We start from the raw sequence: 27,661 nt of genomic DNA on the forward strand, positions 1-27,661 counted from the left end.
GTTTTCATTTTACATTGTCAGAAAAACATAACAGGTAAGAATCTGAGAACAGCCTACTTAGAGCAGTCCACAGCCTACCTATTTCTGCATGGTGTTTTCAACAGCAGCCAGGAAGATACTACCAGCAGATAGCTGGTTGGGAGCAGGGACTATGTATAACCAGTCCTAGGTGCATAGGTTCCTTTGCCAATGTTCCACACAACACACTGATGCCAGGAAGTGCAGTCCCACTTCCTCCGACACATCCTGCGTATAACACATGGAAGTCCATGTGAAAAGAGTGATAGGATATGTTCTGTTAGGTCAACTCAAAGTCGACATTACTTGAGGAATGTGCACAAAGTCAGATATTGCCTGCAATTCTAGTACATCAACCACATGGACACACATTAACTCAGACTTGGGCAATTTGTGATCTGCCAAGTCATATACAGCCCACCAGTGGTATAGAGAAGATCAAGGATGGGAAAAACCAGTGGGGCCTGACTCAAGTCAAGTCTAGAGTCACCACCCACTCACGACTTGACTCGAGAAAAAGTCATAACAATGGCACTTTCTGAGTCGACCTTTAGTGACTCTAAAGGACTCAAGTCGAGTTGTCCCCCCTCTAAAAAGCCCGCCACGTAAAAAACAGTGCTGCTGCTGGGGTCTGTGTGTACATGGAGTTCACTTTAAACACTCCCCTGCTGCCCCATCTGATTTGTAAAGAGGGCAGGAGGGGGTGGGAGGGACTGTGAGAGAGCAGGGACAGAAGTGGCAAGAGGGAGGAGGGTCATGTACAGCTGCTGAAAGGCTTTCCAGAACGACCTTTGCAGCTCTACTTAGAAGTAGTCCCACTTCAGCTGGTTACTTAATGAGGTTCCCTCCTCCCAAGTAACCAGCTTACAGCAGCCATGCCATACGGTTGACAAGCATGATTGATACAAACTGCCTCCCTCCCCCTCCCTGGGCTTCTGCAGCCAATTATAAGGCAAGAACCCCCTTGGGTTCCTCCTCCTCCTCTCCCAGCCAAAGATCAAATGATCATTGGTTCCTTCCTTCCTTCCTTTCTTCCTATCAGAGACCCGCTCCTGCCTCCCCCCTCCCACCCTCTGCAAAAGCAAACATTAACCCTTCCCTGCCTCCCGGCTGAAACTCCCTGCTGCTAGGAATGATGGCACCATGAGGTTTTCCATGCTGCAAAACCCATAAGCAAGCACACCCAGACATAGGCAGACTCGAGTCTGAATGGGTAGGGATGACGGCCAAGTCAGGGGGTCCCTGACTCAAGTGTTTTTCAGAGTCTCCCATGCATGTTACTCACAACTCAACAAGTCACCGAAAAACATGCATTTTCGCAACTTGAGTCCAAGTCACTGACTCTGGTTCCTATCCCTGCAGAAGATAACCAAGAGTTCAAATTCTTACTGGCTGTCTGGGATTCCAAGGACACAGGTGGCACCACAACAGCTTCCATGCAAAGGAACTCTGTGTAAAAAAGCTCCAAGAAACTCAGAAGAGAAGCTGCAACTACCAGCTTACCTGATAAACTTCTTTTCCACCACTGGTAACAATAACTGATAGTAATTCTTAATTCTAGCTGATTGAAACAAGATCATGAGAACTATCTACCCCCAAATGGACAAGGTCTAAAGCTGCAATCCAACAGTTCTTGCCGCTCACCCCCTCCAACATATATCAAAAAAGAAAGCAGGCTGCCCGACTATCCAATAAGGCAGTTCAATCTGTGCATCCCGGCTCCCTCAGGAGGCGTGGCTAGCTCCCAGGGGCGTCATGAGGCATCTGGGGGAGAGAGGTGGCACGTGCTGCTTTCCTACTTGCTGCTTTTTCGGGGCTGTGAACGAGGTGGGTGGGGCATTGTGAGGTGGGGAGGGCGTGTGAAACGTGGTGGGGGGAGGTGGGAGAGAAGGCTGGCTGGGCAGCAGCGGAGGTGCTGCATCTCATCAGCACAGGGCGCGGTCCTGGCAGGTTTCAAACTGGGAGGGAAGAGTAAGTACAGGTAGCGCAGCACTTTCCTCTGCTTGGGAAGGAGGGAGCCCAACCTGCTGTGGGGGGGGGGTGTCCAAATGCCCAGCCTGCATTGCTCCGTCTTGCCTGCTGGGGAATAGGGGCGGCATCTGCATCTGCTGGGGTGTATGTGTGTGAACTGCCCCATCTACTTTGGGGGTGAGTTGTAATCTTGCTCTGTGTGGCTGACAATCCTTTCCACGCTTTCCTGGGAGTAAGTCCCATTGACTCAAATGGGACTTACTTCTGAGTAGACCTACATAGGCTTGGGGTCTGTGTCAGGTTAATCAAGGATCTTCACCTTTCTCTTTTTCCTCCCCTTTCAAAAAAGAAAAAAAGTCATTCTTGATGGCTTTGTCTCCAAAAATTGATTAAAAAATAAAAATACCCATTACTTTTCAGCCATCCCCCTTTTTCCTCCTGCCTCCGGGGGGGGGGGGACTTTCCATGTTGGTTGCTATTGTAAGACAAAAGGCAGGTCTTGTATTGTAAGAGAAAAGACAATCCTAGCTAGGTCTACTCAGAAGTAAGCCCTATTGTGTTCATTGGAACTTACTCTCAGGAAAGTGAGGCTAGGATTGCAGCCAAACAGCCTCTGGGTCTCAGTTTGCATCAGTTTGCAATTAGCAGATATACACAAAACAAAGTCTTCTCCTCCCCCAGCAAATTCATCACTTCCCCCCTCCCTTTCCAAAACCCTCCAGGTGTGCTGCTGACAAACTCAGGGCACAAGCCTAACCAGCTCTACTCAGAAGTAAGTCCTATTTTGTTCAATGGGGCTTACTCTCAGGTAAGTGCGGTTAGGATTGCAGCCTCAGAGTGCTGGCAGCTGTTTTTTGTTTCTAGTGTATAATTATAACACCTTCCACCCCATTTTGGGAGTAACTGAGGTGAGGTGATGTAACGGGGAGCCGTGGCCAATGGCCACAAGGATCAGGGGAGCCGTGGGCCAGAAAAGTTTGAGAACCACTGCAATAAGAGATGAAAACTAATACCTCTCCTTTATTATTCCCATATAAAATGTAATAGTATTTGAAAAGAATGTGTACAGTAAATTTACTGGAGGGAAAAAAAATCACATCATAAATGGAATGCATATCTGTTTTGCCCAAAACACGTCATAAAATAAATAATTAAACACATCTGCTTGCTTGTCTTGACCTCTTGGGACTTGTCACTGGATCCATCATTTAAGCCAACAGTTTCTTCTAAGCACTGAAGCCGGTCCAGGGGAAGAAGGTGACTCAGCCACAGCCTATGTTGCAATTCAGATAGCTTGCAAAGACCCAGCCTGAAGCAGGATGTCAGAAACTCTCTCTCTCTCCCCCCCCCCACCCCCAGCAAAACAGGTTTAAAATCTGAACAAAGAATGCATTTTCTGTGCATTAAGCACTACTGCCAGGGGGCACATATACATGCCCATTTCAGCTATTCTAGTCAATGCAGCAAGACCAGGGTGGCAGGAGCAGCAGGAAGGGTAATGAGAAACAGGATGGGCAGGGCCAGTGTGAACAGTTCCACTCTCCCCTCCATGCATTTAGTCTGCATGTGAAGAGAACCCCTTCAAAAGCCTTGAAAAGTCCCCAATGGTGCAGTGGTAAATTCTGAAGTGCAGGAGCTCATGACACCTCTCATATCTATGCCCACTAATACTACACAATTAAAAAAAAGTTTACATTTATTTATTACAGCATTTTCTCTTCCAACCACTTATTCCAACTCTGAAACTTATTATCCTTCATTTAAAGATCTAGCTCACTTCATCTCAAACTCTCACAGCAGCTTTGAAAACACATGTTACGAAAACTGAAAAATGGAATTGGAAAACATCCCAAATAAATCTAAAAGATACATTAGAGTGCTAGCCTCTGCATGTTTACCAGAAGTGAGTCCTACTAGGTTCAACAGGACTTCCTCTAGGATAAACCTTCCTAGGTTTGTAGCCTTAATGTAACATGAGCTACAGATCATCTCTGAGGTAGCATGTAGGAAAGGCAATGGTCTATAGACACTATCATATGCCCCTAGGCCAGGGCTTTTCAAACTGGGGCGCCTCGATGCCCCAGCCTGTGCGCCCTGGCCTCTGCCCCCTTAAGGGGCGGGGGCAGCCTGGAGGCAGGGAGGAGGCAGCGGTGCGATCCTGGGGATCCTGGAGATCCTGGGGATCGCGCCGCTCAGGGGGCTGCAGGGGCTTGGGAGCACTTACCCAAGCCTCCTGCAGCCTCCCCAGGGTGCGGGGAGCCTTGTGAGAACCTTTGTTAGGGCTCCCCGCAGCAGTGAAAGTGAAAGTGGAGCTTTAGCGGAGGCGGGGCACGATCGCTCCTCTTTTACATTCACTGCTGCAGGGAGCTCTCACAAAGGTTCACAATGGGCTCCCCGTACCCTGGGGAGGCTGCAGGAGGCTTGGGTAAGTGCTCCCAAGCCGCTGCAGCCACCTGAGCGGCCCGATCCTGGGGATCGCGCGGCTGCCTTCCACCCACCCCGGCTGCCTCCCCCTCTGCCCCCGCAAGAACTTACAGTGGCTCAAACTCTCCTGGAGAGTTTGAAAACCACTGCCCTAGGCAAATTTCTCAACTTTCCTCCTGCTGAGTGTGATGCTTTTCATTGTCTAAGGTCCTCTGGACAAATGTTTCAGAGGTAGCACCTGAGATCTCCTACTAATGATGTAATCACTCCTGCTGTAGGAGAAGTCCAGAGTTCTGCCTTCCCCCTCCCCAACTACACCCCTATTGATAACTTGGAGACTACTACTAGTTAGAGAGAACGGACAGCAAGGGTGGCCCAACCATGAGGCCAACTTAAGCTGTTGCCTCAGGAAGCAGACTGGCAGGGAGCACCCACTTCCATTCCCCTGCTTGCTCCACTGATCCTCCTCATCCCACTCCCTGGAGTGGAAAAGGGAAAGGGGGACAAAGCAGAAATATGGAGGAAATGAGAGCAGTGGGCTAGAGTGTCAGAGGCTGACACATCACCAGGTATGGGGGGCAGCATTTGGCACACCACTTCAGGTGCCAGGAAGTCTTGGGACAGCCCTGCTTGACAGAGCTGAATTTAAATAACTACTGGTCTGACTTCAAATCAAGCAAAACCCCTTGTCAAAATGCCCAGGAGCCACACCATTTTCACAGGTGGAATTCCATCTATTAAAAAATTGGCTAGATTTTAGTATCTGGGTAAAAGGACAGAAAAGAAGATCATTACTGGGGTTACCAACCCCTCACAAATTCTGTGTTTAAAAAAAACAACACTATCCTTTAACAGCTCTCAAAAGAAGCATTCTATAGTTGCAATGCCTTTAAAAGGAGATGAGACAAATTCAGGAATGACAAGTGTTTTCATGGCTAGCAGTCATTATAGATATATGCTACCTCCGGTTCAGAGACAATGCAGGGGATCAACAGCCACGTGCCTTGCTCATGAGCCTCCCAGGGGCACCCGTGGAAAAAAGAACACCGGACATAATGGACTTTCAGCCTGATCAACAGGGCCCTTCTTATGGTCTTGGCTATACGATAAGGCTACATTCAACATGCAAAAACCTTTAACAATTACAGAGCTGCAGGGATGAGAAAAATACTCGTACACTCAACCAGTGAAAACTTTGTTTATCAGGGGACATCTCTATTCTGTACTGTCCCGTTGCTTATCCTGCACGGTCAGAATAAGCTGAGCTTGAAGTTTAAACAACAAGATATATGGAATTCAGCAACTGTATTTTAATAAGCAGGATCAGAAGTTACAGGCAACAAACTGCTTCATCAGATCAATTCTAGTTACAATTGATCCAGACCTCTTTCCATTCATAGAGATGAGCCTCTTGCACACCTGCAGTTCATACAGCAGTAGCAATTTAAGGATTTCATTTACGGGGAAAAATTCAGTTCAGGCAACACATACTCCTAAAATAGTGGGAAAATGTGTCATTTGGTCGATTAATAAAAGAAATGTTTGTTCATTTGCAATTTTATGCAAATCAGCTAGCAATAAGGGCTGTATTTAAGACATTCAATTACCTGCATTTTAAATTGGCCCCCAAAATGTGCTTAAATTGAGAACTTAGTATTAATTGCATAGTGTAGCACTCCACGTTCCAGCTAAAATATATCATCACTTAGAATAACATAAAAATAATTGCAGATCTAAGACTTTGGAAGCCAGACTCTCATACTGGCATACTTGCAAGTACGTTATTATTAACAGTATTAACAGTATTATTATTAACAGTACGTTCCTCTCAACTCAGCAGCTCTTACTTTCAAATAAATCTTGCATTATGCAAGGTCTGGAACCCTGAAGGGGAAAGAAGAAAGTGGGGGGTTGAGCAGCTTCTTTTCTCCACCACTTCCAAAATCATGCTGTCAAGGTTTCTGATGGTAAGTAGACCATAGATCATAAAATGGGAGAAACGCAATATTGTCTCCCAGTGTCAACAGGACAATTTGTATGAGGGCCAAAGTGCTGGGGGAAGGGATTAACCTTTTCCCTATGCTGCTTACCCAACTCCACCCCTCCCCCAGCTGCTATTATGAGGGAGATGAATAACCAACCTAAAATCATGGGAGAATGCGTTTAAAAAACACCCCTCCAACTTGCACAAGTCCAAATCTGCCCCCCATCAAGCAACTTTAAACTGAAAAAGAAGGGGTGGAAGCATCAATCTCCCACATTGCATGTAATTTGGCCCTTGCACACATGTGTTGCATATACTTGCACTCTCAAGCAGATGCTTTACAATGTATCTATTAAATAAATAAATAAAGTGATGCTTGCAACATAAAGTTTCATCTCCTCAACTCTAATGCCCACCTCCTGCTGCTGAAGGCTCAAGCAGCCAATTTCCTCTTTCTGCTCTGCCACTGATGCATTTCCAACTGGTTCATGGGGACACTGAGCATACCCTGCCTGAATCAGGATGTTTAGGGGTTCTTTTTACCTTAACTTATTCTTTGAATTTACAAAAAGTATGTACCTCTGCATTTCAAGGTAGTCCCACATGAATGTAGAAACCACCACCTTATGTTGGGGGAAGGCAGACTCCATTTTACCGGTGCCTGAGTTGCTAATAGGATAGCAAAGATCATGGGAAGCTACAGTGTGTATGGGGATGGAGGGAATTACACTAAGGTGTCACAGAAAAAGTGTGTTGTGAGGAATAGAATCACTGTTTCTATTCCCTTTCTCTCTTACCTGTCTCTTTGCCCCCTTCTCATTGTTCATTAAATTCTAAAGCAGGGGTGTCCAAACTTTTTGGCAGTGTCGGGGACCAGGAAAAAAAATAATTTACATTTCAAATTTCAATAAATTTACATAAATGAATATATTAGAGAACACTTTGCAGAGAAGGTCGATCAGATTCGGCATGACTTAGACACTGCTGCGGGCATATCTAGTGATGTCCTCGGGGAATCTGTCTATCCTGCTATTTGCGATTCTTTTCAGTTTGTACAGCCTGAGGATGTGGGCAGGATTCTCTGGAGTGTGAGACCTGCTACTTGCCCGCTTGACCCGTGCCCAGCATGGCTAATTAGGGCTGCCCTGGAAGGGCAGGACGAGTGGACATGGAGGGTGGTGAACTCATCTCTGAGGGAGGGGGTGCTCCCGCCTGCCTTGAAGCAGGCGATGGTTCGCCCCCTCCTGAAGAAGCCCATCCTGGATCCCACTAATTTAAACAACTTTCAGCCAGTCTCGAATATCCTGTTTCTGGGCAAGGTGATTGAGCGGGTGGTGGCGTCCCAGCTTCAGAGGGTACTGGAGGAAACGAATTATCTGGACCCATTCCAATCTGGCTTCAGGCCGGGGTTCAGGACGGAGACTGCCTTGGTCGCCTTGGTGGATGACCTTCGCCGGGGAATGGACAGGGGGAGTGCGACCCTGTTAGTCCTGCTGGACCTCTCGGCGGCTTTCGACACCATCGACCATGGTGTCCTTCTGTGTCAGCTGGCCGGGTTGGGGCTTGGAGACACTGTTTTGAAGTGGTTCCGCTCCTTCCTGGCTGACAGATCCCAGAAGGTGGTGCTGGGGGACGCTTGTTCGGCACCCAGACTTCTTAGGTTTGGGGTGCCCCGACTTCTTAGGTTTGACCTCCTTCTTAGGTCTGACAGATCCCAGAAGGTGGTGCTGGGGGACGCTTGTTCGGCACCCCGACTTCTTAGGTAAGAAGTTCCATCTTATCCCCCATGCTCTTTAACATCTACATGAATCCGCTGGGAGCGGTCATCCGGGGGTTTGGAGTGGGGTGCCATCAGTATGCTGATGACACCCAGCTTTATCTCTCCTTTCCCCCTGATTCTGAGGAGGCGGTTGGGGTCCTGGATCGCTATCTGGAGGCGGTTAGGGGCTGGATGTGGACGAACAAGCTGAAATTAAATCCGGATAAGACGGAGGTGCTTTTGGTTCGGAAATCCACAGCTCGGGTATTGGACTATGGTCCTGCTCTGAATGGGGTTGCACTCTCTCTGAAGGAGCAGGTCTGCAGCTTGGGGGTTCTCCTGGATCCACAGCTGCACCTGGAGGCCCAGGTGGCGGCGGTGGCCAGGGGAGCCTTTGCTCAGCTTCAGTTGATTCGCCAGCTGCGACTGTACCTGAGCTGCGCGGACCTGGCCACAGTAACCCATGCCCTAGTGACATCTAGATTAGATTATTGCAATGCACTCTACGTGGGGCTGCCTTTCAAGACGGTTCGGAAATTACTATTAGTACAGAACACAGCTGCTCGTGTGGTTGCTTGGGCACGTCGGTTTGACTCCGTCGGGCCGTTGCTGCTTCGGCGGCTACACTGGCTGCCGGTTCTGTTCCGGGCCCAATTCAAGGTGCTAGTTTTGACTTTTAAAGCCCTTTACGGCTCGGGTCCGGGGTATTTGAGGGACCGCCTCCTTCCCTACAATCCTGCCCGTACTCTTAGATCATCGGGGGGGGCCCTTTTGACTGTGCCGCCACCAAGAGATGTGAGAGGGGCAGCGGCCAGGAAAAGGGCCTTCTCGGTGGTGGCCCCCGAACTTTGGAATACCCTCCCCTTAGAATTGAGAGCTGCTCCCTAGTTGCTAATATTTCGGCATGGACTGAAGACCTTTTTATTTCAAAAAGCTTTTAACTGTTGACAGGCTGGCTGGCTCTCCTTCTTTTATATTAGAATCCACGGGGTTTGTTTTAGATTTTTTTAATTATTTGAAACTGTTTTAATTATTGTTTTTAATTGTCAATTGTGTATTTTTATTGTTGTAGGCCGCCTTGTGTGCCCATGGACGAAAAGGCAGCATATAAATTAATAAAATAACAATAACAATAACAATAATAACAATAACAATAACAATAATAATAGAGATGGAACTTATATGAATGAATGAAGATCTTGCAATAGCTCAAGTCCTATAAAAGGCCTTGCACAAAGCAAGGCCAGCCTTTCTGATGCTGCTGCTGCTGATTCATAGATGTGAAACAGCAAGCAGAGGAGAGAGCCCTCATCTCACAGCTCACGCGAAAGGTCAAACAGTTGGCCATCGTGCTGAGAGCAGTTGCGTTAGGCCAGCACAGGCTCCAGCAAGTCTCCAGAGGGCCAGAGGCTCATTGGAGACTGGGGTTTCCCCTGAGAGCCAGATTGGGAGTCCTCAAGGGCCGCAAGTAGCCCCAGGGCTGGGGTTTGGGCACCCCTGTTCTAAAGCAATGTTTCTCAAACTATGGATCAGGACCCAATAGGTGGGCCATGAGCCAATTTCAAGTGGGTCCCCATTCATTTCAATGTATATTTTATTTTTAATATATTAGATTTGAAGCTAACATAGTATGTGGCTGTATTTGGGGAAATGTTACAGACCTATATTTTTAACAGGCTAATATGTATATACTTTTAACAATGCTAGTCAATAGGGCTTACTCCTAGGTAAGTGAATTTATACTTATTGTAATCTTTTAATTTATTTACTTACTTAACTTAATTTGGTTTTGTCATATGGAGTGTAAAACAATTTTTCTGCTTGATGATGTCACTTCTGGCTATGACATCATTTGTAGGGGGTCCTGACAGATTGTCATTCCAAACAGTGGATCCTGGTGCTAAAATGGTTAGAACCGCTGCTCTAGGTCAGTGCTGCCAACACAGACTGGTCGTGGCTCTCCTGGGTTTCTGGATTTTTTTTTTCTGCCCTCCCGGATGGTGATGGGACTAAACCTGGAACCTCCTGCATGCAAACAAACGCTAAATCCCTGAGCCCTTCTCCTTTAACCATAACTGGAAACGGAACTGCATCCTTTCCAATGTAAAAATAGGAGTCACAGAGACTGACGATTTGAACAGACACTTAGAAAGAAGATGGAAGATAGTAAAACACCATGTTTATTTGGAGGATGTCCCTAATAGTCCTTTCCTGCTGCTGCAGAATCCCACCTAGGGGAAAGAAAAAAATCTGCTTAAAATACCCAAGAGTATCACCATCACAAGCACTTACTCTATCCCTAATGGATGACAGGGCTAAAGAACTGCTCCTTTGTTTTGTGATGAATACAATTAACATGATCTGAGTAAGATTTTAGTCTAGACCAGGGGTGCCCAAACCCCGGCCCTGGGGCCACTTGCGGCCCTCGAGGGCTCCCAACGCGGCCCTCAAGGAGCCCCCAGTCTCCAAGGAGCCTCTGGCCCTCCAGAGATTTGCTGGAGCCCACTCTGGCCCGACGCAACTGCTCTCAGCATGAGGGCAACTGTTTGACCTCTCGCATGAGCTATGGATGAGGGCTCCCTCCACTGCTTGCAGTTTCATGACTGTGATGCAGTAAAGGCAGCAAAGGAAAGGCCAGCCTTGCTTTGTGCAAGGCCTTTTATAGGCCTTGAGCTATTGCAAGACCTTCATTCATTCATATAAGTTCAACTTTAATATATTCATTTATGTAAATTTATTCAAATTTGAAATGTAAATTAATTCTTTTTCTCCCCCGGCTCCCAACACAGTGTCAGAGAGACGATGTGGCCCTCCTGCCAAAAACTTTGGACACCCCTGGTCTAGACCTAGACTCCCAACTCCAAGGTTTCCTGGATTACCCTTTGGCCCAAATATATTTAACTTTCCCACCTGGCCTAAAGATAGTCTCACTGGTGTAGAACCAATCTTAGAAAGACTGTACTGGGCCTACTGTGTCTTATACTGGATTAGAGGAATTTTCATTCTATTGAGAAACTACTAAAAAGTAGGAGCTAATAAGCTCCAAGGCTAAATCCAGCAGCTGGGAGAAACATGGAGCAAAACTTTATCAAACCAAGACTGGTATAAACCTCAAAATTCTGCCAAACAACTGAATTTGTCTCAAGTCTCAAAACTCAGGACATACCAAAACTCATATCTTCCACAATGAAGCTTAGGGAACTTGAAGAGCTCCGAAAAAGGGTATTTGCAAACTGCAGTATTTTCTCAACCTCTACAGTACATCATCCCTTCCAATATTTGCTAGTCAAAAATAGCTATGCTTGTCTCAATTGTAATGCTCTTCACAGTGGAGTAGCAAGCAAGCATTCCGTACAAGCCTATTCTATGGGCACGACCACAGTGTCCTGCAGAATTTCGAGCAAATTAAGTCTGCCTCCTAAGCACACTTTTCTTTTTTAATGCTACCATAAGTCAGTGGTTCCCAAACTCACTGGGGCTGTGGTGCCCTTCACACTCACAGGTGCACCATGTGGCCTCTTCTTCCTGGTTCTCTGGGTTGACATCACACAAGATCTTGCAAGACCTCGGAACCTCCGCCATAAGTCGATAATTCACAGCATACAGTTCTAGCAGTCAATACTAAAACTTTTTGCAACCTTCAAAACATACCAATACATAAGGCAGGGCATGAAGTTGACAATCATGGGGCAGATCTGATACTGGAAGTGGTCTGGTACTCTGGATATATCATGGCATGCATCCTAGCTCTCTCCACATTGCACTAAGAAGCCCCAATCTAACCTGGCCAAAAATTAACTGCCTATTCCCACATCCATATGACAAACAAAGGCTAATGCCTGATCAGCACATGCAACAGAATGGAGTGGTCAGAATCTTGAGTGGATGTTATCACTTCTGTTGCAGTTATTTGTTTGCATCCCCCCAGAGAAAGAAAGGGCAGCAGTGTGCTCCTCTGGCTGGGTTATACCTATCATCTTTTTCCACCAAAATTCCCTCATAAATGAACAGTATCTACATCATGACATACAGTTATTCCCAAGGGCCTTCTGGAAGGAAATAAAAGAAGAATGACTGCCAATAGGTCAGAACCACACAGTGTATATTTCACCTCACAAAATAATCAGACCAAAAGTTGTCAGAAGAGTCTTCTTGGCTGAGCTCTACTAAGTGTGTTCTTGATAGAATTGCCTTAAGTGCCCCAGAATATGACGCAGGAAGACCCTTGGTCACTATGGAAGACTTGAACGGTTTCGGCCATTCGTCCACAAGATATACTGCCATTTTAAAGCATCTGCTTGAGAACTGCCCCTTCCCTCACTATTGCACCCTAACTGAAGTCGGGAAGTTGGAAAGTATATATGGCATGTAATGAATACAGAGTATGATTGTCTTGGATGTGAAAGAATGAAATTAAAAATGAAGAGCAAAAAAAAATTGGAAAGGCTGTATTTAAAATCTTGATTTTTTTTTCAAAAAAAGAAATGGCATCACTAATTGGATCTAAAGGCACATATGCAGGGACTCTGAGAGGAATTTTATCAGGGGGTAAAAAGTTTCTTCTGGCTCTCTTCCCAAAGGGAGAAGGGGGCAATGGTGGCAGGCAGAATGGGATGCAAGATAGGATGGGGGAAGGTGCTGACAGCCAAAGTAGTTTTCAGAGCCCAGGTCTACCAGCCTTCTTGATGCAGAGCCCGGGTCTGCCCGACCATGTGGTATTGACATCTAGATAAATAATATGGAAAACCAAACACACTACTAAGTCTCCTTAAAAGTCTTTGAAATATAGAAAATCCATTGCAGAAAATTATCATCATAGTTAGGCTCATACTAGAATGGACAGGGTGCTGTGTGCACCAAAATGAACTTCTGCAGCAGGTGTAGCCCCACAGCTGGGTCCCTGAGCTCCTATACACTCCTTCATGGTTATCGAATCCAGGAACCAAAGAGCTACTGTAGCAGGCCAGTTTCCGCCCAGATGTGAACACTGCATTCAGGAGGGTCATGGATGCATTTCTGGGCTTAGTGTGTATGGCTTGCAGCAGCAGTTGCCACTGCATGCCCATTGGTTGTGCCTCCAGTATCATGTGCAGGCAGCGGGTCCAGGCGAGATAGGAAAATGGAAGATCCCAAGAACTTTATGGGCCCCCTTTCTGACCCTGGGCCTGGGAACAAATTACTCCCTTTACCCCCTCCCTTTTCCTAGGCCCTGAACATATGCTAAACAACTGAGAAGGGAGGGGGAAAGGAATGTTCAGAAACATTCTGTTGAGAGGATACTTGACCTTTTCCCCTGCAGCCTCTGTCAAGCAGATCAATACAATCCCAGCGAATCAATACAACAGCTTTAAGATGACACGTATTCTGAAAGCCAGGCAAAGTAGGACGGCAGCAACTAATTCTAACAGAACCCTGCTGGCTCTCCTTTGAGAGCTGTAGCTGAAGTTCTCCCTCAGAAATTAAAACATTTTGTCTGCAGGGGGGAGAAAGGCTCATCAAGCCACCACTGGAAGAGAACTAGAAGACACAAAATACCTTCAGAGAAGCATCAGATTTTTATTGCTTTAACACACACTCGCACACAGGAAGCATCAAATGTAGGCAAACCAAACATGGACACGGACAGAATAGGGTTTATGTAAACAAGGTATTTTCGTTGGGAACATTTTGTTGTAAAAAGGGCAGGGGATTTTAAGAGAACCCATCGAAAAGCTATTTCTAACTCAGTCAAAAGGTTTAAATTTTCCACAGATGTAATATAGGACATGAAATTAAACAAGCACAGACACAATATTCTGGGAGTGTTGAGTCGGAAGGGAAGGCCAGCAGGACACACTTAATGCTTTGCTCCTGAAGAAGACTCCATACCCCTGCTCTTCCAGCCAGTCTTCTAATGAGTCCCACATCACAGCAGTGTTTTGAATATACAGTGCCAGGGTGTTGTCAGCTATATCCACCGGGCCTTATGTCTACTGCCTCAGTTATATTTTGCAGATTAAATATCGTAGTGGAGAAACAAAAAAAGGCATAGCAAGAAATATTTCAATTGCTGTGTGCTGCCTCATTTATGTTTCAATTTTCATTCAAAGCAATTTCTTTCAAGCTATAGCCTTGAATTTAAAAGGGGGAACCCTTGTTTTCACAGGCAGGGAACTTCTGTTTGTTTAGTCCTTGTTCACTGCATGAAGCCACAGTGTGTTTTCAGATAGTTCTAGATTCAACATCTCTGCATACCCAAAAAAGCAAAATTATTGTAACGGTTTACATTTGTTCCGGGGTGAACAGCAACAACTCCACAGAACCCACTTCTTCCCAGACAATTCCTTCTTTGCTGTTATTGTATTTCAGTTTTGAAAGGTTAGAACTTTAAAAGGCTTGCCCTCAGGGTAGCTGGTCATGTAAATGAGTCCAGCAAAGGTCTAATATGAAATATTTCACCAGAAAAAAACACACTCTGGTTTACAAGAGGACAGTCAGCCAATTATTCATATTTCTTGCTACGTCATTTGTCTACTGAACATACACATTCACATACAATAAAACAGTAATGCACTTTTGGGGGGGAGAAGAACGCTGGAGGAGAGGGTCATCTTTTCTCAATGTGAGACTACTTGTAACTGAGCATATGAAAATTTACTGAAGGAACCACCATCTATAATAACAACTTGTTCAACCAGTTGGGAATAAGAAATAATCCCCATCATAGTTACACAAAAGAGCTCCAAAAATAAATAAGATTCCAGATCCATCTATCCTGCTGAAACTCCCAAGTGTTCACTGCCACTGCAAATGCTACCCAGTCCCACCCGCCAATGGCAGGTGGGTATATGCTTAGTATATACTTGAGATCTGTTGCCTGAAAAGGGCAGAAAAGTAACCTAATGAGGAGGATACTATCCTGAAACATCTAGAGCAGTGGTTCTCAAACTTTTTAGTGCTGGGACCCACATTTTAGGACGATAATCTGTCAGGATCCACCAGAAGTGATGTCATTAACCTGGAAGTGATGTCATGACCAAAAGCAACATAATCAATTTAGGCTTCAAATCTAAGCTGCAATCAGCCAACGGTCCCATTACACAGTGCGCTCATGCTGTAATTTGCATGGCTTGGAATTCAAACATTCCAGCTCGGAAGCCAAAGCAGACCAACAAATTGGATCCACACAGCCCTCCCCCTTTCCAGCGTTCCATCATCCCACTATTCAGGGCAAAGCACCATGCCTCTCTCCACCAAGAGCCCAGCCTGCCCAGCAACTCTGTACTCTATAATTTCAGCTCTACATTTTCGATGATGGCTGAGCTAGGTGCTACACGACACCTCTGAAATTGCCTCATGACCCACCTAGTGGATCCCAACCCACAGTTTGGGAAACACTGATCTAGAGACAAAGATGTGTTTGATACATTCTAGGAAATACTAACATATGGCAACTAGCAGGCCCGGCCAATCCCCTGCCTGAACAGTCACTGAGCACTAGAATCTTCTGCAAGGTACTGGAGTTCTATGGCAGCTGCATTGATATTCCTTGGAAGATGAGTCAATGTGAAAGGTTCCCTAAAGGCAGTCAGTTTGAAAACCATCAAACTACTGGGCAAGGCTTACACAGTCCTAGATAACAGTGTCCAGGTAAGTAACATTTAGCAGATCTATTGGGCTTGTACACTGGTAGAAACAGCCTTCCACCAAAACATGAAGGATTTCAGAGGCTATATACAGAAGAAATAAACTAGTGCCTTGAAAGAAAAGTCACAGACTCAAAACACATCTTCACTAGAACTCTGAGTTTCTGCCACTCATTATTTCAAACATCTGCCTGTTACATTTTTATTTCTCTTTTAAAATTGACTGATGCCAGTTTCTAAAGCTTAAATGCAAGTTATCTGAGGGGAAGAACAAGGCTTTGTTTCAGTACAACATATTATCATTTTATTATATACACAAACACCACCACCACCACCCTGACAACACACTCAAGGCAGTTCATGATTTAAAATAATGACACACAAAGACACCATACAAAACAGACAAAGAATGAGATGGCTGATGGAAATAAGTAAATATAGGTGCCAATTTTTAGATAATGTAACACGTGCACATGTGCTTAGAGAAACATTTAAGTAATATGTATACATAAAGGAGACTTTAGGGACAAAAGTAAAACAGACAGGTTCATATAAGTGGCCCAATTAATGCTCTAAACAGTGTGGGTCATTCACCCCCACCGAATGCTCACGAACAAACTTGCAACACACATTTCATCAGTGGGACACTGTTTGAGTTGTTTATTCAATTAACACGACAATCCCCAGCATACACAGCACCTCTTTCAGTTCAGCATCTTTGCATGCTTTTCCCTTCACTTTACACACTGTTAAAAACAGCTGAAAGCCTCGACTGTGTAGACACTTTTTTCCCCTTCAGTGAATATATTTTTAAAAAGATTGCTTTGTTTGACAATTTTGCAAACTTTTTTTTGTCAATGGCAACAGATTCCCCCCCCCCAACACCTTTCAAAATTAAGGGGACGTTCAAGTGAAATTTCAGTTGAGACAAATTCTCAATTTGGAGTCCATATACAGGTTTTTAGGAGTCATAATTGCTACATTAAATTGTCATATTTTACAAAATGTGTAAAAAAACTGAGCATATACATGTATTTGACAGAGTTCAGTAAGAATAACTAAAAATAAGGATTTTTAAAAATGCTATATATAGTATATAGATAAGGATATTATTTTGTCCTGGGGTACACCAAATACATACAGTGTATGTAAATATATCAGTACAATCACTATGTTGTAGATCAGTGGTTCATAAACGTCTTAGCACCAGGACACAATTTTTAAAATGACAATCTATTGGGACCCATCAGAAGTGGTGTTATTAATCTGGAGTGATGTCATGGCCGGAAGTGACATCATCAAGCGGGAAAATTTTTAACACCCCCCCATACAACAAAATCAAATCAATTAAATTAAAAGTTTACAATAAGTTTTAAAAAATTATTTTAAAAAAAAGGAAAACCCTCCCAACCAGTTGCTGAACTGTTTAAAAAAATTCCACAAAACATTCTAAAGGTTGCAAACCTATCCACACTTACCCAAGAGTAAGCCCCATTGACTGTTGTTAAAATATGTATGTGACTGTATATGGGAAAATGTTACAGATTTGTACTTTTAACAGGCTACAATGTATATAGTAGCCTGTTGAAAGTACGGATCTGTAACATTTCCCCAAATGCAGTCACATACATATTTTTATTTTATAAAAATATAAAACATTGAAACGTTTTTATTTTATAAAAAATAAAACATTGAAATGAATGGGGACCCACCTGAAATTGGCTCATGACCCACCTAGTGGGTCCCAACCCACAGTCTGAGAAACAATGCTTTAGATAAGTGTTTCTCAGACTGTGGGTTGGGACCCACTAGGTGGGCTGTGAGCCAATTTCAGGTGGGTCCCCATTCATTTCAATATTCTATTTTTAATATATTAGACTGGTAAGTGACTGCATTTGGGGAAATGTCATAGATCTGTATGTTTAACAGGCTACTATGAAGATGCTTTTAACAATGATAGTCAATAGGGCTTACTCCTAGGTAAGTGTGGATATGATTGCTGCCTAGGATTGTTAAAAATTTCCTGCTTGATGTTGTCACTTCCAGTCATGACATCACCTCTGGTGGGTCCTGACAGATTCTCATTCTACAAAGTGGTTCCTGGTGCTAAAGGAGCGAGAACCACTGCTTTAGATCATAATTTAATGAACAATGATAAGGGAATGAAGAGACAGGTCAGGGAACAGAAAACAATGATAAGTCCTCAAAATCCACTTTTTCTGTGATGCCTATAGTGTAATTCCCTCCGTCCCCATATACGCTGTAGCTTATCGTAAGCAGATATAACTGAGATAAATACACATTCTTTCTCTTGTTCACTCCTGCTTTTCTCCCCAATGTCATCTCAGGTGTTTAATTTTAGACTGCAGCCTTTTGGGACAAGGTCCTGTCCTCTGACACTTTATCTAGTGCCATCAAAGTGCATTGCACTACATAAAGACAAACTTCTAGGAGAGAGGCAAAGGGATTCGATGGAAGAGGGAATATATAATACCAGCATTCGTTATTCTACTTCGCCTACTTCTCACAAAGCACATTTTAAAGTGGAAAACTAATGTTCAGATTTAGAGCTTCTGTTCTATTGATCCCTGTGAAGAGTGACGGAATGGAAAAACAAATCAATCCACTCAGTTTTCAAAGAGGAGAAGGCAGAAGAGTAGCTGGAACTACAAGTATTCCTCTGAGACAAAATAAATGAACAAGGAGAGGGTGCGTTGGGGGATGGGTTGTCATCTTCCTCAAACCTATCTGGGAGCAAGGCCTGTTGAACTCACTGGTACTTAATTCTGATCAAGGGTGCTGAGTAAGACTGGGCCAATGGCGTTGGAAATAACGGCTGGTACTTTAACATAATGCATAATCAACCCAAGGAAGACAATGCCAATGATACTGCAATGAACACTAAGGCTATAATCCTATGCAAACGTTTCTGGGAGTAAGCCCCATTGAACACATGGAGCTATTTAACTAAACATACCCAGGACTGTGCTGTTGCACTCATTTATGTATGTTCTGAAGCCCTTGTTCTTTTGATGTCTCAGGACTTTTTTAATGCCTTGGTGCTTATTATTATTACTGAATTTGTTAAATGTTAATTTCAGTGTTTGAATAGCACCATCAATATTTGCATAGCATCATCAATATTAATGGCATTTTAGAATAGAAGACAGGTCCCTGCCCTAAGGTTGCAATCCGATACACACTTACCTGGAAGTAAGCTCCATTATACTCAGTGGGAATTACTTCTGAGTAGACGTGCATAGGCTTGCACTGCCAAGGCTCACTACTGAAAATAGACACAAGGGAGACAACAGATGCAGGGCAGGGAAGTGGAAGCAGGAGTAAATGAGAAGATGCAATGATTTCACATACTGAGGCTTAGTTGCAGTAAGATAGAGCAGGGGTCTCCAAGCCCCGGCCCAGCGGCCAGATGCGACCCACGACCAGCCTCTATCCAGCCCGCAGCCAGCCTCTGATCCCCTGAGAGCTTCTGGCCCAGTTGACCAAACACAACCAGAGTTGTGCTTGCGGGATGGGGGAAATGGGGATCTATTTAAGTGTGTGCTTTATTTCTTGGTCTGCGTTGGTACTTGGAGAAATCGTGGGCATTTCAGCGAATTCATTTATTCATTCATCTAAGTTCCATCTCTAATGTATTTATTTAAATTTTATTATTTGATTTTTTTCTGGTCGGCGACACTGTACCAGATATTCGAAAGCTTAGAGACCCCTGAGATAGAGGAAGCAGGGTGCAATATCCAAGGGGGGTCTTGAGCAGGCAATTGAAGGAACATTGTTTTGAAATGCTTATATTGTGAAGTAACCTTGCTACATTCCACTATGCTAGCTGCAATATTTACATCACTTTATCAGTAATAAATCCTGTCAGTAACTATAAAAACCAACCACATTATTTATAACAGTGGTTTGTTTTGATAGGATATTTAATATTTTTAAGGTAATGTGGATATTACAAAATTGCTATTTGCATTGTTCCAATTTTGTAATATTCTGTTGCCTTCAATTTATATTCTCTTGTGGATTATAAACCACTGGACATACTCTCTTAAGGAAAGGCAGCACATAAACAGATCCAAAGATAGCTATGGCTACTAAACAGCCAACAGGGCAATTTCTATATTCAGTTCTTTTTCTATTATATTCTAGAAATTCAAAACAGGAGATAGCTTTTAAAAAAAAAAAAAAGTTAAAAAATATGAGTCAACTTTTTTATAAACAAGCCTGTGGCATATTGATAGCACTGAAACTAAAAACAACCCTCCTTCTGACAAAAGTGTCTGAAGACAAAAGCTTGGAGGAGGCTGCTATTTACAAGAGTGAGGCTGTATCCTATCATCACACCTTGCTTATGACTGCATCTGGCTAACCACTGTCAAAATATGGAACATTGAGCTACTAGCAAGGATTCAAAAGGGGTCAGATTCAAAAGGGCAACACTTGCAGTTAGTGCAAGGGCAGGAGGAGCAGGAGAGTATGACACTCTCGACATACTTCCCACCTTTGGAAGTCCCTGTGGCTCAGTGGTACAATTTGTATTTTGGAGCGTATAATGGGCTCAAATACTGAAAGACCTCACTCATTGCTTTTCAAGCCTGAACACTAGATGTTCAGTGTGCACGCACTACTAGGTGTTACTTAGTGCATCCACTTGAGACAGCTTCTACTCAGAGATAGTGTGCTTTTCACCACCAGAAAAGGTGACAAGGGCAACAGGGTTGTAGAACACACTTGTACCAAGATCAGCTTCAATGTGGCTTCCAACTAAGCTCTCTGTGATCCAAAATAGTCCTGTGACATCAAACCTAAAAGATGCAGGGTTTCAAATGCTAACCACATCCCCATTCATAAGCAAGTACTTGCTCACATCCACCGTTAACTCAAATCTTCAGGACTCCCATGCCCCACCCACCAAGCTTCTGCACATTGATGCAGCAACCTTTCAACATTTCGGGTACAATCCTAGACACATTTACTTGGGATCAGTCCTATAATTGACCTCAGAGGGACTGGCTTCCAAGGAACCAAGCATGCTAGGCAGGCCTTCAATAAGAAACTACATTTCCCCCTGTAGACTGACTTGGTTGCTAATGCTCGGTGCTGTCTGCTGCTGGGATTTTGATTTTATTTCAGTGTTTAATCTTTCCATCTGCTTATTGCTCTGAGGGCCTCAACTGGACAAAACGTGGCATATATATCCATCGTTTCATGCTCACATTCCTTGCTCTTGCAGTCCCAGGCAGGCAGGAAAACCAGGATGCTCATCAAGTTCCATGGAGAGCCACCAGGCACGGCTGGTGGACTATATACTTGGCTTTAGCAGATCACACCTCATGCAGGCCCACTAGAGATTGTAAGCTCATCCAGGCAGGGATCAGTCTACTTGGTTTTTGCTGTTAAGCAACACACATTGCTGGTGCTATTTCTAAATAGCAATAAGTTACAGAAATGGACATCAAACTCCAGAGGTGAACTTTCCAATGCCACTGCACCTCTGCTGAAACTGTTTAGGCAGACTGTAAACTCCAGACACGTTTCCACTTGGTGACAATAATTCATGGCATTTTTGCTGTATAAACAGTAGCATCTATCACAAAAATCTGCTGCGGATTGATCAGGTCCTGAAAACTTAAGTCATTCTCAAGACCCTCATGCTTCATTTGGCGATTTCACATCTGCAAAGACTCTGCTGTCAAAACATTTGTTCCACTGCACACGCCAATAATCCAAGCATTGGTATTCCCCATGAAGAAGGAGGAACCACACTCTTTGGAGTTATTCTTTCTTTTTCTTTTTTTAACAGGACACTTAAAATTCAGACATTTGAGTTAATAAAAAACAAACCATTTCTCAAAATAATGTTATGATGAATGCTTAAATTAGCATGCTACTCTAGATTTCCTTTTAGGAAATGGCACTTTCATTTCAGAAGAACGCTAGAATTCAGGGAGAAGAAAGTGTTTCTGATCTCACAGTAACTCCAATATTTCTTAAACTTCTGCCCATTATCAGATCCATTGTTCAGGGTCAATCAAATTTAGATTCAGAACTCATCTGCTCTCTACCTTTTGAAATAAAAAATATAAAAACCTACTTAAAGCCTCCATGCCTTCCCCCCACAGAAGACACCGACTATTCAAGGCATTAAGAACCACCAGATCGCTCCACGAGTTGTAGGGAAAAAACCATTTTTAAACTGCGTCTTCCATATCTTCCATCAATGAATATGGAGGAGCAAATCGTGCATATTATTTTACACACAAAAAAGAACCTAGTTGTCACAGAATCATCATCAACATAAGATATGCTAAAACAGAAGTTGTACATTCTTTTCATAAGCTTGCAGCACTCCACACAAAAAAACCTATTTTGAAAAAGATGGCTTACAACTTTAAATGAGGTGTTCAGAATAGTACGAGCACTCATTTTTCAATGCAGTATTTAGCAGAGGGCAATTTTAACCCACAATGATCCATTTATACTCTTACTTGTGACAAAATGAAACAGGTAAGTTGTCCCATAGTACTCCAAGGTAAAAATTAAGGTTGTTCAAGTGTTTTACATCGATTAAAGAGACTCAAACCAAATGATGAGCTCAGGAAAAAATGGACCACTGAATGGCACTGTTGTTCAGTGCCTTTAATTTCATTCCTGTAGCCTAATTAACCCTATACAGATGAATAAAAACCCAATTAAAAAGACTAATTTGCCCTACATCATAAATTAAGATATTTGAGAAGCTGTTGTAAGCAACTAATAGTAGCCAGCCTAGAATTTAGCACACCATATTAAAATGATTAAATACAAACATGCTTTCTTGAAAGCCAGCATTACAGGAAGCAAGGAAAAAGTTATAGCCACCTCAAATTAATATTAAACACCCCTTAAAACTAGAGTTGGCTACCTTCTGATAATAGCCTTATTTTTATCTCAAAATATTTGAAATAACAATGGAGCTTAGCATTGCAACATCCCACTAATGTGACAAAGAGCTGGAAATCAAGACTGCAGTCCACATTTAAGTTCCTGTCATTTTTGCCAAAATAGTACGGCAAAAATATAAACTCCCTAAAAAAGACATTTGTGGCAAATCAAACCTCAAAGAGATACAGCTAAATGGGACTCTGAGAAAATGTCACAAGCAACCACAAAATAATGTAAATCTAACCATTCCCAGAAGAAAGAAAGAAATCTGCCACCCACACGATATGGTTTGATGTCATTGCTTGGGAAATGCATAGCTGCTTTTAAGCAAAAAGGATATGAATGCATCCTTTTAGCAGATAAAAATCAAAGTGTATTTTAGCAGAGTTCATGGCCACCTGACCCTAACCATACCCATACCCAAAAGAAGTCCCATTGGTTTAAAGGTCTTACTAACAAGTAAGTAGGCTTAGGACCTCAGCCTACCCCCAGTACTTAAAGCATTCCCAGGGAATGAGTATCGTCAAAACCAGTGGAAATTGCTTCCATTCCATGTGGCGGATGCTTTGGGATGTAAAGCATCTGTATTGAAAAACTCATACCACTAACACAGACTATATCACCATTAAACAATCCATTGAACAATATTATTCCATGTGGGTTAATTAATCCACAAAATATCTGAACTAAATGACTCTGATTTAAGAGGACTGTGGTGCTGATAAGAAAACACACAATGAAAGCCAACTGACTTCCATGGAAGTTTACTTCTAAGTTAGGGTGGCTGCAATCCTATGCACACTTAGGAACAAGTCTCTCTGGACCTGGTGGGACTACTAAGTAAAGATGCACAAGGTTGGGTGGTAAGTTTGCTTAGAGTCAGGGCCTTGAATGTCATCAAAATCCATCCAGAAAATCAGTTCTTAATGTCTATTTGGTGTTCAGAATTAGAATTAGTATTACCACTTCAACTTAACTGAGTTGTGAATTACTCAGGAAGGCTTCTAAAAAGGTATTCAAGAAGTTAAAGTGAAAAATTGGGTTTCCACAAAAGTGTTTTTATGTTCAACTTTTTTTCTTCTATCGTACAAAATGCCGTTTCTGTACCAATTTCCACATGTTATGAAAAAGTTTCCAACACATCTTAATCCTTCAGTTTCCATCACACATGCTTTTTGTTTCTATAGCCAAGTTCAAATCAGAGGAAGCCGCACAACCCATGTCAAAAGGGCATGATCCTGAGGTGTCAAGGTGACAAACAAATTGCCCCAGGCCTCTGAGTTAAAAGGACTCATTCAAACAATTCAGAAAGAAACACCCAAATCAGGGTTGAACATCTGTTCACTTCAAAAGGAAGACAACCTATCAAAGAACACTGACCATTAATAGCAACACATCTATTACCCTTCAGCGCAAACACTAAAGTTTGAACCAACAGAATTGATGTTAGCAGATTGAAAACCTCATAGCTTTTACTTAGACAGAAAATAGTGCACTTCTCCAATCACGTTCAAATAATTTTTTAAGCAGAGATGCTTTAAATTTTGCAGTGTCAAAAGAAAATGGGGGGGAATCATGACGCCTTCAACAGTCCCACTGAATAGAAGTGGCTTACTCTTCATACGAATGGTGGTCCAGTATAGTCAGAAGAGTTAAAAAAAAAACAACTAATAGGCTACCCAACATATTGCAGCTCAGAGAAGCCTGGCAAGTTACACTGACTTTAACACCAACTTCAAAATACAAATGTTATTGCTAAGAAGTATGGGCGAGAGGGGGGGGAGAGAACCCAAAGCAAAAGCGATTTGGAAACTTGTGGTCCCTTCTGTATGAAAGGCTCAGGCTACAATCCTAGCCACAGCTACTTGAAAGTAAGCCCCATTAACAATAATGGGACTTACCTCTGAGTAGACATGCATAGGATTGGGTTCTCAAGCGCTACAGGTTACAATCCTGTCCACATTTACCTAGGAGTAAGCCCCATTGATTATAATAGGACTTACTTCTGAGTAGGAATGCATAGGGTTGGGCTCTCAAGCGCTACAGGCTGCAATCCTATACACACTCACCTAGGAGTAAGCCCCATAAAGGGACTTACTTCTGAGTAGACATGCACAGGATTGGGTTCTCAAGCACTTCAAGCTGCAATCCTGTCCACACTTACCTAGAAGTAAGCCCCACTGACTATAACGGGCTTACTTCTGAGTAGACACGCACAGGATCGGGCTCTCAAGCACTACAAGCTGCAATCCTAGCCACGCTCACTTGGGAGTCAGCCCCATTGACTAGAAGGGGCCTGACTTCTGAGTAGGCGGCACAGGGTCGGGCTCGCAGAAGTTGCGCACCAAGTTCCCTTCTGCGCCTCGCGCCCCTTACCTGGTCTCGGGGGATGCAGGGCAGGGAGGTCCTGCGGTGGGTCTTGCTGCCGCAGCCCGCCATCTCGGCGGAGATCATGGAACTGGATCTCCTCCTCCTCCTGAGGACCGGCGGCTCTTCCCTGGCCGGCCGGGCGGCGGTGGCGGCGGCGCAGCCCGCTCCTTCCCCGCGGCGCGCTTCCTCCTCCCCCTTCCGTCCCCCGGAGGCGCAGCAGCTCCGGCGACGGGGCCAGGCGCGCCGCGCGCAGCCGGCCAGCAGGACGCCCAGCAGGGCCAGGAGGTGCGCCAGGTGAGGGCTGCAGGGGGCGCGGGCGCCCTGCAGCGAGGCGAGGCGCAGCGCGCTAGTCAGGGCCAGCAGCAGGACGCCCCGGCGGAGCCGCAGCACCAGCCATGCCCCGCCGGCCAGGGCCAGGGCCAGGGCCAGGCAGCCCAGCAGCAGCCCCGCGGGCAGCAGGCGGCCCTCGCCCAGCTGCGCCAGCGCCTCCCCCCCGCAGCAGGCGGCCAGCAGCAGGGCGGCGGTGCGCAGGCGGACCCCGGCGCGCAGCAGGTCCCAGCCCAGCCAGAAGTGGGCGGCCAGCAGGCAGCAGCACAGCAGCCAGCCGGGCACGGCGGGCCAGCAGCCGCCCGGGGGGGGCTCCTCGCCCCGCTCCGCGTCCTCCTCCGCGTCCTCCTCGTCCTGCCCGCCGGCGCTGCGCACCAGGCGGCTCGCCAGCGCCCACAGCAGCGCCAGCGCGCACCAAAGTTGGCAGCACTTCCAGAGCCCCTCGCCCCGGCAGCCGCCCGCCTCTCCGCCCTGCTGCTGCTGCTGCTGCTGCTGGCGGCCGCCGCCGCTCCTCCTCGCCACTTCCTCCGAGGCGCAGCACCCGTTGCAGGAGGCGCCCTCCTCCGCGGCGGCCGGGGGCTGCTGCTGCTGCTGCTTCTCCTCGCCCGAGCTCCGGCTGGCCATGGCGAGGCAGGGAGCGGGTGCCACCCCCCGCTTGGCTGCTCCAAAGAGGGAGCCCCTCCTGGAGTCCCCAAACTTCGGGGGGGAGAGGGCAGGCCAGGGGGGTCCCGCAAAAGGTCTCCAAGCGCAAAGGGCCGCGCGCTAGAGTGGCACGTGGGGGGCCGCGGCAGTGAAAGGGTTAATCATGCTCCGGCAGCCCAGGGCTCTGCCCGTCTTCGCGGGACTCCCGAGGGAGTAGCAGACCAAAGACCATGAGTAGTGCGGGAGCAGGGCCCGCGCTAAGTGCCTGCAGACCCTCCTTGGACGCTGCTGCTGGCGGCGGGGATCCTACGAGGCCAGGGGCGCTCCGGGTCTTCTCTGCCCGAGGCGGAGGCGCAGGAACGGCGCTGTCCGCGCTCCCTCGTCCTCCGCTTCCTGCTGCTCTCACTGCGCCTTGCTGCTCGGGCCAGCCTCTCCGGCGGTGTCCCGACCAGGCGCCCTTCGCCGCCGTTCCCCATGGCTGGGGAGCGGGAGACTGCTGGTCATAGCAGAGCCGAGAGGGAGGAAGGTGGGAAGCGATCAATCAAAAGGCGCGGGGAGGGAAGGAAGGAGGTGTGTGCGGGCAGAAAAGTTGCTCGGTTGGGCCGGCGAGAGAGGGAAGGAGAGGGGATGCCCAGGCGAGGAGAGCACCCACGCACCCACCCTGCCTGCCTGCCTCCGACGGCTTGGCAGGGAAAGGGCCCTCCACACAGGGAGGCACTATGCACAGTGGCCAGGGACAGCGGAGTCAGCATTGATCCCCCCCTTGAGTGAGGGATATGTTGAGGGAGGCCCAGCCAGAAGCTGCTGTGCAGCTCCCCCCCCCCACCGCGAATCTGGGGCAGTGAGATCCAACTGTGCTTGATCTGAGCCCAGCTGTGTCCTGCGAGGCTGGGTGGGTGGGTGGGTGGGTGGGGAAGAGCAGGAGAGCTGGAGAGAAAAAAAATCAGATAGTGGATTTCCCTTTGGTTGGCACCTCTCTACCACAGGCTCCATCCAGGCTGTCACTGCCAGGAGGAGGAGCAGAGGTAGAAAGCAGGTCAGATTTAAAGACAGCACCACCACCTTAAGCGCCTTTACTCAGTCGTGAATTCCCCTGAGTTCAATGACACTACCAGAGACATGATGTGTGGACCTGGAGCAAGCCTGCACACACTTACAGGGAGTACTGAGCATAGCGTGACTTTCCATGTTAGAGCCCAACTTGCTTTGAGGACTGTTGGGTTACAAGGGCAACTCAGCGCAATCTTCTGCAGAAGAGTTAGTGGTAGGCAGGGCCACTGAGAGGAATTTGGTCAGGCAGTATAAAGTTTCTTTGGAGCCCCTTCTCTGTTGGATCGTAATTTTTACAAATTACAATATATGAAACTATGCAGGCTTACACAAAATGAGAATGCTATTCTTCACCCAATATATACAAACAGGATATATGAACTTTTCCTGTTTCCCCAAGAAATTTCCAGCTCCCCTTTTTTTGGCTCCCAGGTCCCCTTAGTGACTCCAGGCCCAGGCACAATGTACCCCCTGGACACCCATCTCATGGGCCCTGGTGAGATTGGAAAATGTACAATTCTGGGAAATTTCTGGGGCCCCTCCTTTGGC

The 27,661-nt window shown here is 45.6% G+C and overlaps 1 protein-coding gene across 1 annotated transcript in view; it reads right to left on the reverse strand.

Moving 5' to 3' along the window:
• Window positions 1-26,723, reverse strand: part of PDE3A (phosphodiesterase 3A) — a 302,218-nt gene extending 275,495 nt beyond the window's left edge. The window contains exon 1 of the mRNA XM_066634605.1: window positions 25,100-26,723. Within this exon, the coding sequence (XP_066490702.1) occupies window positions 25,100-26,044 (945 nt within the window). The 5' untranslated portion in view covers window positions 26,045-26,723. The remainder of the gene's footprint in view (window positions 1-25,099) is intronic.
• Between the last annotated feature and the right edge of the window lie 938 nt (window positions 26,724-27,661).

Source organism: Tiliqua scincoides, chromosome 7 (genome assembly GCF_035046505.1).
Source record: "Tiliqua scincoides isolate rTilSci1 chromosome 7, rTilSci1.hap2, whole genome shotgun sequence".
In the NCBI taxonomy this organism is placed as follows: Eukaryota; Metazoa; Chordata; class Lepidosauria; order Squamata; family Scincidae; genus Tiliqua; species Tiliqua scincoides.